This window comes from Rhinopithecus roxellana, chromosome 14 (genome assembly GCF_007565055.1).
Source record: "Rhinopithecus roxellana isolate Shanxi Qingling chromosome 14, ASM756505v1, whole genome shotgun sequence".
NCBI lineage: Eukaryota > Metazoa > Chordata > Mammalia > Primates > Cercopithecidae > Rhinopithecus > Rhinopithecus roxellana.
In genome coordinates, this window is record NC_044562.1 from 122,620,765 (window position 1) to 122,637,613 (window position 16,849).

A 16,849-nucleotide genomic window follows, 5' to 3' on the forward strand; every position below is an offset into this window, starting at 1 on the left:
AGTAAGGACAACAAAGATCAACATTTCTCATAAACATACATGAAATAATTCTCAATAAAATACTAGCAAGTCAAATCCAACACTATATAAAAGGAATTTACGTTGCAACTAAGTGGGATTTATTCCACATATACAAGGCTGGTTCAACATTTGAAAATCAGTTAATGTAATCCATAACATAAATAGGCTAATGAACAAAATCATATAATCATATCAACATATGCAGAAAAAGTATTTAACAAAATCTAATGCTTATTTATAAGGAAAATTCTCAGAAAACTAAGAATGAAGGGGAACTTCCCTGACTTGATCAAAAACACCTACAAAAAAACCTACAGTTAACAAAACACTTAACAGAGCATAGATTTCTTTCACAGTACAAAAAAAGAGTGTCCTTTCTCATCACTCCTGTACAACATTGCAGTGGAAGTCTTGGCTAATGAAGACAAGAAAATAAAATAAACAAAACATATTCAAGGCCGGGCGCGGTGGCTCAAGCCTGTAATCCCAGCACTTTGGGAGGCCGAGACGGGCGAATCACGAGGTCAGGAGTTCGAGACCATCCTGGCTAACACGGTGAAACCCCGTCTCTACTAAAAAATACAAAAAACTAGCCGGGCGAGGTGGCGGGCGCCTGTAGTCCCAGCTACTCGGGAGGCTGAGGCAGGAGAATAGCGGGAACCCGGGAGGCGGAGCTTGCAGTGAGCTGAGATCCGGCCACTGCACTCCAGGCCGGGCGACAGAGCGAGACTCCGTCTCAAAAAAACAAAAAAAAAAAACAAACAAACAAAAAAAATAATATTCAAATTGGAAAGAAAGCAATATATATATATATATATATATATATTTTTTTTTTTTTGCAGATGACATGCTTATTCATGTAGGTAATCCCAAAAAGTCAACAACTACAGCAATGAAAATTTCTGAATAATAAGTGACTATAACAAAGTTGCAGGATACAAGGTTAATATAAAAAGTTAACTGCTTTCTTGTTATACCAGTAATGCACAATTGGAATATGAAGTTAAAAACACAATACCATTAATGTTAGCATCCAAAAAGTTAAATTAATATAAATCCGACACAATATGTACAAGTTATATTTTTTAAAAAACCCTCCAAGACCCTGACAAAATAAACAATATTTAAATAAATGGAGAGATAACCTATGTACCAGAATAGGATGACTCAGTATTATCAAGATATCAGTTCTTCCCAAATTGATCTTACATTATATGCAATCCCAATCAAAATCTTGGAAAGTTATTTTGTGGATATCAAAAAGTAGTTCCAAAGTTTATATGAAAAAGCAAAAGATTCAGAGAAGCCAACACATAAGAAGAAAAATTAGGAAGACTGACACCTCTCTGCTTTACGATTTACTATAAAACTACATTGCTCATAACATTGTGTTACTAACAAATAATAGATAGTAAAATAGAATAGAAATTGAAGGCATAGACTCATACCAACATAGTCAACTGATCTTTGTCAAAAAAGCATAGGAAACTCCATAAAGAAAAGATATTCTTTACAATAAATGGTGCTGGAACAACTGAACATATAATAACCTTTTTAAAAAATAATGCAGACATAGGCCCTATACCTTTCACCAAAAAACCTCAAAATGAATCACAGACCTAAATATAATAAACAAAATTATGCAACTCATAGAAGAAAGTATAAGAGAAAAACTTAGTTGACTTTGGGTTTAGTGCTATTTTTAAACTCAACACCAAAAAAATGATCCTTGAAAAAATATTGAGAATTTGGACTTCATTAAAATTAAAAATATTTTCTCTGTGAACCATACTGTCAAGAAAATGAAAACACAAATCATAGACTGTCAAAAATATTTGCAAAACACATGTCTGATAAAGGACTGGTATCCAAAATATGTAAATAACTTTTAAAATTCAACAATAAGAGAGCAAAGCTCAAAAAAAAAAACTCAATTAAAAAATACACAAAACATCTGAATAGACACCTTATCAAAGAATACATACAGATGGCAAGCAAGAGTATGAAAAGATGTTCAGCATCACATGTCATTATGGAATTGCAATTTAAAACAACGAGATACCATTACACACCTATTCGAATGGCAAAACTCCAAAATGCTGACAACAAATGCTGGTGATGTGACACAACAGAACTTCCACTAATTGCTGGTGGCAATGAAAACTGGCACAACCATTCTGGAAGACAGCTAGGTAGTTTCTTACAAAACTAAACATACTCTTGCTATACCATACAGTAATTGCACTCCTTTATATTAACCCAAATGATTTAAAAACCTGTGTTCACACACACACACAAAATGCACACATAAACTTTTACAGAAGCTTTACTCAAAATTGCCAAAATTTGATAGCAACCAAGATGTACTTCAACAGGTGAATGAACAAACTATAGTACCACAAAATGGAATATCGTTCAGTGATAAAAAGAAATAAGCTACCAAGTCACAAACGGACATGAGCAAACTTAAACGCATATTGCAAAGTGAAATAAGTCAACCAGAAAAAGCTACATATATAATTCTAACTGTACAACATTTTTTAAAAAGGCAAAACTAAGGGGATAGTCAGTAAAATAATCAGTAGTTGCCAGGGGTTCTCAGGGGGAGAGGGAAGGATCAGTAAATAGAGCACAAGGGATATTTAGGGGAGTAAAACTATTCTGTATAATACTGTAATGGTGGATCCATGTCATAATTCATTTGTCAAACCTATAGAATGTACAATACAAAGGGTGAATCCTAATGTAAACTATAGTCTTTAATAGTAACGTATCAATATTAGATCATCAATTGTAACAAATGTACCTGCTGCACACTGAATTGTGTTCCTCCAAAATTCAAATGTTGAAACTCTAACCTGCATTTTGAACATGGGAACTTTCTAATGTAATCACGTCATTAGAGTGGAGCCCTTGTGATGGGATTAGTGCCCTTATAATAAGAGACACAGAGTGCTCTCCTTTTTCTCTCTCTCCGACCATGTGAGGACACAGCAAGAAGATGGCCATCTTTAAGCCAAGAAGACAACCTTCATCAAGAACTAAATGAAGACACAACTTGAATTTGGACTTTCCAGCCTCCAGAACTGTGGAAATAAATTTCTCATCTAAATTCCCAAACTATGGTATTATTTTTATAACAGTTAGTCTTAGTCAATTCAGCTGCTATAACAAAGTACCAGAGGCTGGATGGCTTAAAAAACAAACGAAATCTATTTCTCATAGTTCTAGAGGCTGGAAGTCTGAGACCAGGGCACCAGCATAGTCACATTCTGGTGGGGTCTCTCTTCTGGCTTTGCAGACTGCTGACTTCACATTGTACCCTCAAATAGCAGAAAGAGAGTGAGAGGAAGCTCTCATGGCACACTAATCCCTTCTATGAGGACTGCATCATCACGACATAATTACCTCCCAAAGGCCCCATGCCTCCTAAAAACATTACACTAAAGGTTAGAATTTCAATACATAAATGTGGGGAGGGGAACACAATTTGAACTGTGTTATGTACTCAATGTTTGTGTATGTAACTATAAAATGCTTGTTTACAAAACTATCACACAAATGCAAGATGTTAATAACAGGTAAAAACTATATATTGGAGACAGTGAGGGAGTATACAGGAATTCTCAGTACTTTCATTTTTTTTGAAAACTTAAAAATTGATCTGAAAATAGTCTATTAAAAAAGAAAAATATTGCAAAGATGTGCAAGCAAAATGAAAAGATTCTATGTAATGCTCACTTCAGCAATACAGTATGGAATATTAAGAAAACAATGTATTTACACAATCCCACACACATTCAAACAAATTTCATGAATCATTTGCTTAATCTGGGCTTCAAAGAAGTAGGCAATAAAAAGCTGCAAATCATTCTTCCATGGACTTGCCAATTTCATATGGCATAAATCAGAATGAAGCATTAAGGATAAAATACACTCATTTGGGAAGTCAAATGGACACAAAAAAATCATCACATTACTTTGTTCATAAACAACAGTGGTAGTCTTCGGGGTATCTCCGGGCTGGCTGTAGATCCCAAAAAGGCAGCAACTGATGAGAATGATTAATTCTAAAGACAAGCATTATGTTGTTTGGTAATTTAAGTACTACTGAAAGGCACCTTAATTTGAAAGAAACTTAGTAATACACCAGTGCTTCATTTAAGACTCTCTGGGGGAAAATTAAGCAAATATTACTTACAATATATTTCTGTGAGTTTATGTCATGATGTTTTAGACTACAATTTAAAATAAAACAAGCATAAATTTGCAACCTAAGCTATTGCTTTTAATAGTTTATGTCTTCCACAGTAGGTCATTCTAATTACTGCTTGCGCAAGTTAACATCTTTATCAAAATAATGCCAAAGAAAGCACTCTTGGAACAACTTTTTGGTATTATTGCTAGTATAAAAAATGTACAACACAGATGTCAAAAAATGTTGATAATAGTGAAAACAAAAGTAAACAAAAACAAAAATAAAATTTTACAGCACAAATGTTTTGAAAAACAAAAATATTTACATAATTCATATCCCAAATTTGAAACTGAACTTGATTTTTTATCATTATGAGAAGCCCCTTAGTCTTCTATTACTGTAATAATGGCAGATCTATTTTTATACCGGTTACTGTCTTGATAAAATGTGGAAATATGTGACTTACCATATATATATAATTGCACTGCTAATCACACAAGAATGCTAGAATACAGCTTGGTCTAAACTATACAATTTTGAAAACTTCCCAGTGAAATTAAAAATTTCTTACACGAAACTTCTAAAAATCCAAATTATAAACCTGATTGCCATTTTCCCTAAGAAGCTTTATAAAATTGTATAAAATAAAATATTTTAGGTGAATCAAATAGAAGCATCAAAGGTCTCCTACCTTAACATAGCATTTTGTCCATCACTTCTTGTACACCAAACCTGCCGGGTTTGATAACCTATCTCTATTGCCCAAGACTTCGAATGATGATGTGCTTTGTAACTTTGATGTTTAAAGGTGACTCGCTCATTTGAATCAGAGTTAAAATCCAGAACAGTTCTTCCACTTGGATTAATTTCTTTAAGATGAGGCAGTCTGCATTTACTCCATGGTCCAACCTTAAGGCTAAATGTATATTCCTCTTCCCCAAGAGGACAGGAAGTGGGAGCTTCACAGGCTCTTGACTCAGTCAAATTTGGACACTGCAAACCGCCAAAGAGAGGAGGAGCTATGACTGCGCGAGTTCTATGCTGCAATTTCTTCCCACATCCCTCGCTACAGTTGGACCATGGTAGGAACTCAGATACCACACAATCCCGGGGACAAGGAATGAGGCAAGCTTGTTCTGTAGGAGGCTGAGGGGCAAAGTGTTCGCATATTTCATTTGCAACCATAGTTCGGTTCAACTTCTGAATGCAGCGCACCGTCCGGTGCTGCAGTCCATGCTGAGCCGTCACACACTCTGCAGTCCGAGGCTTGACTTCGCCGTGAGCGTAAGGAACGAGCACACAGTGGTGCCAGTCAGAAACCTCCCACTGAAAGAGGTCACTGTGCCAGTCACAGACTCGGAAACAACTTCTTTCCTTTGGAGGCCTGTTGCTCTCACCACAGTTAGACAGGTGACTTGTCCACCCTTCAACATGAAAACACCACACTGCGCGACTCTGGACTCCTCCGGGACCACAGTCTCCTGTACACCTTCCCCAGGGACCTAAGGCAGAAAACTAAGGATGTTAATTGCTCAGAGATTACATTCAGCAATTCACAGAGAAGTAGAAGTCAATTAACACACTTTCCAACACAACCAGCATAAAATTATGAATTTTGGTGGAACAGAGACAATATAATTTAGTGGTGAAAAATGTGGACACTCTTGTTGAAATAAGCATTCCATCAGTAACGTAAACTTGGATGAATTATTTCAACTTTCTAAGCCTTAGAAAGTTCCTCACCTGGCCGTGGCTCAAGCCTGTAATCCCAGCACTTTGGGAGGCTGAGACGGGCGGATCACGAGGTCAGGAGATCGAGACCACCCTGGCTAACACGGTGAAACCCCGTCTCTACTAAAAAAATACAAAAAAATTAGCCGGGCGAGATGGCGGGCGCCTGTAGTCCCAGCTACTTGGGAGGCTGAGGCGAGAGAATGGCGTAAACCCGGGAGGCGGAGCTTACAGTGAGCTGAGATCCCGCCACTGCTCTCCAGCCTGGGCGACAGAGCCAGACTCTGTCTCAAAAAAAAATAAAAAAAAAAGAAAGTTCCTCACCTATATAAGGTAGAAGATAATAAAAGCATTGACTTGTAGAATTGTTCTGAAGATAAATGATATAATGTGTCAAGCAGACAATACAAATTTAACAAATGATTTGTACCATTATAACTACTATGTTCCAAAGCCTATACATCTAACTCAATATTAATACTTTCCACTGAGGTGGTGTTTCAGCTAAAAGAAAAGCCCTAAAGCCAGGATTTTAATAAAGTAGAATTTTTCATATTTCCAGTCCTTCAGCTCATACTCTAAGAAGCTCAGAAAAGAGATATGTTTAACATCATAAGTTGCCAAAGTATCCTATTTTCATTTTCAAAATAATTGCCCTCAGTTTTGGTTAGTACTTGCAGAGTGAATTGCATGAAAATAACAATAGGATGCAGGGGAAAGATGAGGTAGTAAGAGAAGCAGCAGCACTGAATTGTCTGTGGAAATTCTGCCCCTAGAATCCTTGAAGTGTATCCATTTTGATTTCTGATAGGTACTGACTCCAGGTAAAGTTTCCAACATTAGCTTGTAACATGCCAGATCTTGTAATTAACTAATTCATTTGTGTAGGAAAGAGTCCAAGAAATGGACATATGAGGGAGCTGCCCATTCATGTTTATCATATTTTTTGCATGTGATCTACAGACATACCAGCAGGCCTTATCCAGAAAGTTGATCATCTCTTTTCACAAGGACAGTAAGTAATCACATTTTGTGTCAACAACAACGAAAATATAGTTTCCTCCCTTTCATTTGTTTAAATATGCAATCTGAACCCATTGGTGGGAGTGTAAATTAGTTCAAAACATTGTGAAAGGCAGTGTGGTGATTCCTCAAGGATCTAGAACCAGAAATACCATTCAACCCAGCAATCCCATTACTGGGTATATACCCAAAGGATTATAAATCATTCTACTATAAAGACACATGCACACGTATGTTTATTGCAGCACTATTTATAATAGCAAAGACTTAGAACCCACCCAAATGCCCATCAATTATAGACTGGATAAAGAAAATGTGGCACATACACACCATGGAATACTATGCAGCCATAAAAAAGAATGAGTTCATGTCCTTCGCAGGGACATGGATGAAGCTGGAAACCATCATCCTTCAGCAAACAAACACAGGAATAGAAAATCAAACACCACTGTTCTCACTCATAAGTGGGAGTTGAACAACGAGAACACATGGACACAGGGAGGGGAATATCACACACCAGGGCCTGTTGGGGTGTGGGGGGCAAGGGTGGGGAGAGCATTAAGACAAATGCCTAATGCATGCAGGGCTTAAAACCTAGATGACAGATTGATAGATGCAGCAAACCACCATGGCACATGTATACCTATGTAACAAACCTGCATGTTCAGCACATGTATCCCATAACTTAAAAAATTTTTTTAAAAAGTTTTATCAGCTTAACTAGGTAAGTTCGTCCCTGTATCAGGACTGTGATGATCATAAGACATTTCAGACCCTAAGAGGCATATGAATTTACACAAGCTCTCTCTCTTTCCCTGAATCTGACCAGCTGCTCCAAATGATGTTTAATTACTCCATGAAAAATATTTTCATTAGCATCCACTACATTTGTACAAATAGTAGACATGTACGTAGTAGTCACATGCATTTAGGAAGAAACATATACATCCCCAGAGAAGCAGGTTATCTGTATTTGGGGCCACACACTAAAATGAGGATCTGTCACTTTAGTAGGACAAAAAGGTCTGGTTCTAACGCACCTGGTCATCTCAGTTCTCCCTCACATCCCTGTTCTAGCTATATACACCTGGCATTCTTGACGATAGTGTGTTAGGTTACAGTGTCAATGCCTTCCGCCACTTTATGAGAGAGATTAACATAGAAAACATACTAGAGACTTCTCTTACTGAAACAGGACAGGTTTCACTGGAGCAGGTCAGCTTTCATTACCAAAATGCCTCTGAGTTTGCCCACTACCTTCCTCCAGCCTGTTGTCCCAACACAGACTGCTCACAGTATAGAGAACGTGCATTGAAAACGGTGATCTTAGCACAGGCTGACTTAATCAGCCACCGGCAATTCTGGTGATGTGTTCTTAGATTACTCACAATTTTTTACTTTGCAAATTGAGATGTTTCTTGTTACTTGAAAGTGACTGGGAGGCTTTCTCTGTCCCAATGTTCTAGAGAAGTTTCAGTTTAAGTATTCTATTCATTGTCTATCATGTCAGACTATTCATGAAAATTTTTATTATTGCCCCCAAATTCCCACAGTTACTCAATAAGGGAATATTTCAAAATATATACGAACACGGCAAACTTTAAAATCTAAAGTTAGTCTTGAATGATATAAAACAGTTATTGGATAAAGTTAAAGGAATTTTTTTTTTTTTTTTTTTTTTTTTTTTTTTTTTTTTTTTTTTGTAGAGCACTGTGGATTTTTAAATAATGGCTGTCAGTTTGTCTCTATTTGTTTAGGTATTAAGCACACACAATTTTCCACTCAGGATTTTTTTTGCATGGATTAATGAAAGTAAGATCAGAAAAGTTGAGCTATTTCTGATCAATCTTCAAAAGTTAATATTACACTTAATTCATTTAGAATATCTTGCCAAATGACTCGTCTTTACTTTCAAAGCATTTGACTATGACATTCTCTTATTTTTTTATTATAAATTCTCCACTTTCAAAATAAGCTAACACTTTTTTGGTTATTTGCAATCATTATTATTTTAAACTTTAGAAATTTTTATTCTTCCCTTAGATTTCATCTCCTCTTTCCTTACAGAATTTTACCAAATAATTGCTTAGCCTTTTGGCTAAGATCAAATGCAGAATTTTATCAAACAGCAAAATTTTTTCTACATCATTGGAGAACAAAGTATAACTATTAAGTAATTAAAATTGCTATCATTGAAGATGTTTCTTAGCTTAGCCAGGATCTCTTATTTGGATATGAGTTAATCCAATATTAACTCATATCCAATATTAACTCTAAAAATTAACTAAAGGAATATTAAGCTGTATTAATTTTGGATATGAGTTAATTCAATATTATGTTATATATGTTAATATTCCTTTGAGTATGAGTAGAACAGGTAATAAAGGCAGTATGTAAACAATTACTCCCCTCTCCTTGGCCTGGAAATTTAGGATAGTGGCTCTTGTAAGGTGCGACACATGCATGTTAATAAGCCTTGACCAGGACATTTAGAAAGGCAGAGTCAAGCTAGAATAGTTCCTCCTTATATTAAAGCAAACTTTGAGGACAGCCAAAAAAACATCTAGATAACAAGCAAATGCAACCTGAATTGTGTACACATGTAATAAATGAAAATCAAATTACGAACAAGACATATGAGATGAAGACGAGACCTTTCAGCAATGGACCTATAGCCATTTGCATTTCTCAGGCATGGAGAGGAAATGTGCTCCATGATTTATTTCGTTGTATTTGGCTATAAACTTTCAATACATACATAAGTGAAAATCACACAGCCCTGAGTGGTTTTGCCGTTTCAAAAAAACATGCATATTGAAGTAAAATGTGACTGGCAGTTTGAGAAATCTTACATCTCTTGTCCAAGTTCACAAATAGAAGAAGTAATTAGAAATGTAAGCAGTTGCATGAAGAATAATATTACCTTTAAATTTACCACATACAAAATAACCCTGCTTTTATTACAAAATATTTATGTATTACATATTAACAGTATTCACAAATAATCTAAAGAAATACATAATATACCATGTTTTTAAATATCAAGAATTTTATATGCCTAGTGAACAAAAACAGACACCAACCAAGTATTAAAAATAAAACAAAATTTAGAACAATTTGAATACTAAAAGTTTGACTACTGATGTAATGTAGCTCTAAACTATTAATAAAACTCATGCTGACTGCTTTATCAGAAACTATTTCAATGATGTAATGGGACAGTAGTTCTGTATCTGTTTACCTGGACAAACATTATGTAAAGAGTCATGTATCTGCAACTTACCACCCTTTTTGTGAGAGGAATATAGTTGCTGTTGAATAATCTAAGTATTTTAAGACACATCACACATTAACACATTAACATTTTGGCCTAGAAGTGAATTATTTGGACTTGGAAGGGTAGCATTGATGAACTCTCAGGTCACTTTCAAATTTAAGGCTCTGTGATTTCTCTTTTTTTTTCTGCCTGTGTTTTTGCAGGAAATGCAAATATGTGAATGCTGTAATGTAATACTCCTCTAGAATCAGAAAAGGGTCGGCAAATTTTATCATCTTAATTAAGTTACCCTTAACTGGATTAGTTTAGAAGCATGCTTCACTCAACCTAAATCATCACATTTAAGAAAGCATGTTAGATGCCTGAATTTTAGGTGTGGTGTTCAATAAAATGCCTGAAACAAATGAAAAAGGAGGTTCTAGAGGACAGAGAAAATAAACACATTCTCCATAGCTCTTGCACAGTACTGGCCACTATTTGAAATGGCAACCCTAATTTAACACTATGCATCCAATAGGAAGAGATGTTTGCTTTATTTTTCATTTTTCCCTGTTAAAGCTTTTATTATCCTGATGTTGCTTTATTTTTAACTTGGGCAAGGGGTGTGGGAGATGATATGAATAATGATGCAGAGTTTTAGCAACTTAAGCAAACTATTTGTGAATAATTACTAAACCAAAGCACTCATAAACCTCAGAATTACAAAATCGGATTTAAAACAACATTGACTTACCCATAAGATGCTTCACTTCCAATAGGTGAATGTAGTGACTTTTACTTCTCAAAAAGCTACTGCATCAACTACAGAATAATTAAAATATACCTATCTTATATAGCGGACATTTATCTAAGAAAGTTCATTTTCTAAAATACTTCTAAGAACTCAAGCAACGGGAAAAAGTGGCAACTGAACATTCATTCATTATAACAGCAATTATTCATTCTCTACTACTTGACGAGTAGTGTATTAGATTCTGGGAATACAAAAATAAATAAGGCATTAGATATCTGTTAATGCTGTACACTAAGTGTAATGCCCATTTACTCCTGAAGCGGATGTTTGGTCCTTCCTTTAGGCCTATTTACACTTACTTTATATACAGTATTAACAATCTCAATGCTTTTGTTTCCCAGATCTCACTAGATCTATAGCAGCAAGCCTGAAGTTGAGAGTCAGCCCTGGAGGCAGGCTCACTGATGGAAACAGGAAGGGATGAGAGTTTCCAAGTCTATATTTCTAAATCAATCATGATCATCAATAACTTCCACTAGCAGAGGATGCACAAAGCTACTCAGTACTTTCTAGACTAGCAACAAAAACCTGCTCATCAGATATATCCATTACTGAGTCACGCATCAGATAATACTAAGTATATATATACAGACATACGAGAATTTAAATGAGAGGAAACTTAAGCTCTGTTGCATTTCATTAAAAAAATTCCATTGCACTTTTTGCAACAACAACAAAAAATTCAGTTATACCAAAATCATAAAAAAAAAAAAATTCATGGTACATTCATGGCCTGAATATGTGTGCTAAAGTATTCCCATAAATCTCATTAGAAAAATTCAACAGCAAAAGTTGAAAGCTAACATATACAACTTCATTTTCACACAAAGATTTACTTGCAAAGGCAGTTCATGATTCCATAGCAGACTACCTCAGAGCATTTGGATGGAATATTTATACCTCAAGTAAGCATAAGCTTTGTTGCTAATGTTCCCAGCTCTTTCTGTATGATTGTGTTTTTGTTTGGCACTAATAGCACATTTCATCTTTGTGGACAGATGCCTCTGACTGAAAAGCAAAATGCCTCTGTTACTTACTTTTGATTACAAATTATTAGTCGCCAGTGTCTAGAACATCCATTAGAAGTAGCTCGACAGCAAAGCAGATTAGACATGTATTTGAACCACTCATCAGCTAATGCAAACATCACGGAGACAGAAAACCACCTTTTAAAAATTGTTTATCAATATCTCTGGTTTGAATGCTACTTTCTAAAAATTCTAGAGCCTAAAAAAGACTCTCAAACCTCATATATTTCACAGCAATCTGACACAAGTAGGTCTTTTAGGATCACTAAAACCTACCTCCTGCTAACCTCCTAGAATGTAGGAGTGGCAAGGGAATCTTACAGCCCAGAGTTTTTGCAGGAAAAAGTAAAGCCTAGACAAATTCAGTGACTTGCCCAAGGTCACACAATCATTTGGAGAAAAATGGGGCTGGCAATTTTATTTACACAAACCCCATCCAGTGATTTGTAACACTGTATCACGCTGGTTTCTATTAGAACAGTTCTAAGACTGCAAGGGAAGAATAGGGGCTCCATAAATGTTGCAATCTAAAGTGTGGGTGAGGGAAGAGAGGCCAAAAACCAGAATAAACAAGTGGAAATTACATTATAAACCTGTATAACACAAACAACAAATTGCTTGTTAATGCTGAGATTTTTCGCCCTCCTAGACTGTCACCTGGAGCAGACAGCTGCTCCCAGGGTCCCTTCACTATTTGTTACGTGAAATGAGATCCTTCCTGCCTTTGTTTGCTTGAGAACACCAGCCAAACTACTGCTCAAGTACATCCAGCAAGATTCAGGGGTTTAGCACAGGAACGAACCCTCAGACACCAATCAGAAATGATGTGTCCCTAGAATAACAATTACAATAATAGTAATAGGCAATGTTTATTATTTTTGTTTTTGTTTTTTTGAACACGTACTATCATCTTCCCAATACTATATGTACCTTATTGACATTGTTCTGCTTTGCAATTGAGGACACCAATGCATGAGATCAAAGAACCCGCACAAGGTAAACAGCTCAGGTGCCCCCTCCAGTTCTATCTTATTCTAAACCTTTTTCACAACAATTGCAATTTAATTATTTTTAGCAATGATATCCCTTGAGCAAATGGGGCTTGCAAAGCCATTGGGTAAAACATATTTAGAAGGGAGTCTGTTTTGAGTGCAGCCGTTATGAGGGGCCGAAGGCCCTACCACCCGTCTCCTGCCAAAAGCCCCTGCCTCCGTCTCTGTCCAGCTCAATGGCCTGGTTTGAGCGATGGCCTCGAAACTCTTGGGGCTCTGCTACCTGTCAAAAGATATTTATGAGGTGTTTTCATCCCATAAATATGGCTTCACTCAACTTTGACTTTACTTCCAATAAATGCTTCAACTAAGCCCTTTGGATTCCCTGGAGAGGTGGAAGAAAATCATTTACTTGGCTGTTTTGCATCAGTTAAGTGGAAATGGCAATAAAGAGTAAGTCAGAAACAGAGACCAGCTGAATCCCACACAACGTTCTCCTGAAGGACTTTCTCCTTGAGCTTACAGACAGCCCAGGCATTGACTTCACTCAAGAGGACCAGATATCTGTTTGCTTTATACTACACGGAAAGCAAACTAGAAGATGTGCTTGGGAGGCTGAAAACTTTAAGCTGTGTCCCTGATCAAAAAAATGAGAATAAAGTTCTGTTTACCCAGTGAATGATCAATACATGTTGAGCTTGATAAAGGAGGCTTTCTTTTATGTTGTCTACTAGAGGTCAAGGCAAGGTAGTAACGCTGGGACTATGCACACACGTTTAAAAATACATAAAACAAAAGGGCAGAGAGCATGCAAATATTTCATTTACCATTAAGCAACTCAAGAATTAATATTGCCTGAGATAAAAATTGCACAAGAGCATACCCAAGACAATATTTTCCCTAACTTCAAGAACCAACCACTGTAAGAGATACATGGAGTAAATCTGTACCTGAACCCATATCTCTTTCTAGTAGCAGATATTCATACGATATACAAGTGAGAGCAAAGTACTGGCTGCATTTTGGTGGACAGAACATTTAGTGCATCTCACTTCTTTTTCAAAAGAATAATTTTTTGTTTTGAAACGGCAATTTTAAGACTATGTGAGGCTCTACTCTTGTCCGTAAAATAATTTTCAAGCTAGCATATTTTTTAAAAAAGTCTGAGAATAGCAGTAACATTGCAACTGAGTAGTTTACCTTCAAAATGCATTATAAAACTTTTCTTTTCTCCTTTCTTCCCAGTGAACATATAACCTTGAAACAAACTGTTCTCACTCATAAGTGCAAACTGAACAATGAGAACACATGGACACAGGGAGGGGAACATCACACACCAGGGCCTGTTGCAGGGTTGGGGGCAAGGGGAGGGATAGCATTAGGAGAAATACCTAATGTAGATGACAGGTTCATGAGTGTAGCAAACTACCATGGCACGTGTATGCCTATGTAATAAACATGCACATTCTGCACATGTATCCCAGAACTTAAAGTATAATAAAAAAATAAATAACTGTAGAGACCTTCTTCCTTGGTCTTAAAATACAGTCTTGAGACACTCCAAAACTCCACTCCCTTTCCTTTCCCACCATGTACTCCTTTGCCCCATGCACATTTATCTAGCTGTATGCTTGTTATCCAATTATGTGTTTACTTAGAAGTTCCAGGGACTAATCTTGAGACAGACCAAGCCTGGAGACTTAGCTGCAAAATTCCAGAGATGACCTCAAAGCAACAAGCTGGCATTACTGAGATGATGCCAGCCATGCTCCTGGTGTACCACGGCTTGAGATGGCCACTGGAACAAGACACATGGACCTTGTATTCAGCACCCCTCCCGCATGGCTCCCATTCCAAGTTCTCTTTTTAAGCTCCTCTTCCTAGTTTAAAATTAGAAGCAGTTTCTGGAGACATAAGCCAGTCACTTCTCCACAGCTAGCTTTAGAAATCAAGTCACTTTCCCTTCACTGTGCTTCATCTTCGTTACTGGCTTTTCAAACAGTGAACACCTGAGCCTGTGCTCGGTTACAGCATGGCATCATCACAATATTGTTTTCTATAGAGAATCAACTAAAATACCTATGTACCCAGTAGAGTCAAATGGGTATGCCTGAAGACTTTCAGGAAGATTTATAAAGACCAGATTCAATCACCCACCAGCTCTGTCTCCTAAACATTATTTCAATCTGCCCCAGTTTCTTCATCCCATTCCACCACCACCTGCAACCCTGGTGCAGACCATTGCTTTCTCTTGCATGGATGAAAGGAGTGTCCTCCCATTCCGCTTTCAAGAATCCACTGCTCCACCCTACTCCACCCCTGCTATCAATTCCTTTTCCCTATTGTGGTTCTATATCTTTTAATAATTCAAATTTGTACTCCTTTGGGTGCAGCATGTCATTCTGTATGTCATTTTCATGTGAAAAGCTCATCAACAGCTTCCTGTTCCTTTCAAAATAAAGAAAAACAATATTATTAATGTAACATAAAAGTGCCTGCTTGATCAGGGCCATCATACTCCTTAGTTTCCTGATTTCCTGGCCCAGTCACCTCCACTCACTTCTCTCTCATCACATTGGCCGCCATTTTGTTCCCCCAATAAGCCAAGCTCCTTCCAATACCTGGGCAGCCATATAGACTGTCTTTTTTTTTTTTATTTTTTGAGATGGAGTTTCACTCTTGTCACCCAGGCTGCAGTGCAGTGGCATGACCTTGGCTAACTGAAACCTCTGCCTCCCAGGTTCAAATGATTCTCCTGCCTCAGCCTCCCATGTAGCTGAAATTACAAGTGCTCCCCCACCATGCCCAGCTAATTTTTGTATTTTTATTAGAGATGGGTTTTCGCCATGTTGGCCAGGCTGGTCTTGAACTCTCAACCTCAGATGATCTGCCTGCCTTGCCTTCCCAAAGTGCTGGGATTACAGTCGTGAGCCACCATACCTGACTGGGTCTCTTAAACCAAATTATACGCACTGCCTGCTACAGCCCAGTAACATTCATTCCCACTCACCCTTTAGATCTCAAGGCATACCTGTAGAGAACTCTTCCCTCTGCTCTGATAGTACTCTATTCTCCTACAAACCATTCACTCTTGAAATTACAAATCTAATTGTAGAATTCACTGTTTAATACTTGTCTCTCTCACTTGACTCTAAACTCCATGAAGGTAGAAACATTTTCATCCTATTAACTACTCTATATCCTGTACCAGCCCAGTACTAGGCATACAGTTCGGGTCTAATTAATATTGCACATTACTGAAGCTAGAACTAATAGCATCATAGGAAGCAGAATCATGTCAAGTGTAGTTAGGTGTAATGTCAACACTGGAAACTCACAACACACAACAAAATGGGTTGATGATTTTTCCAAAATGAAAAAAAAAAAAGAGTTGAAGAGAAAAAGTCTTTTCTCTGTGTTTCCTTAGTTTATGATTATAGGTAGAAACCTATATTCTATTGGGCACCTAATAATGATGCCCAATAGAATTTTTAAATACTGTTTATTCACAAGTCCTTTTGCAATGCCTGTTATTCTTTATTGCAACTCTATATACTCCTTCTTTCCAGTCTCCATAAAGCCCATGGAATTCAGTGATGGGGTGCCCAGTCTTCTCAAGGCTAGCATGGTAATGTACTAAAGCGCCCAAGACTACAGAAATACCTTTGATCTTAAGTATAGCCCTAATGAGAATGATGCAGGAATCTCACTCAACAAGTAAAATACTATTATCATTTTTCTTGAAGAATGTAAATAAATGAGAATTGCATTTCAGATTCTATTATA

The 16,849-nt window shown here is 36.8% G+C and overlaps 1 protein-coding gene across 1 annotated transcript in view; it reads right to left on the minus strand.

Moving 5' to 3' along the window:
* Positions 1-16,849, minus strand: part of THSD7B (thrombospondin type 1 domain containing 7B) — a 496,878-nt gene that overhangs the window by 199,111 nt on the left and 280,918 nt on the right. Inside the window, exon 3 of the mRNA XM_030916925.1 lies at positions 4,911-5,721. Within this exon, the coding sequence (XP_030772785.1) occupies positions 4,911-5,721 (811 nt within the window). The remainder of the gene's footprint in view (positions 1-4,910; positions 5,722-16,849) is intronic.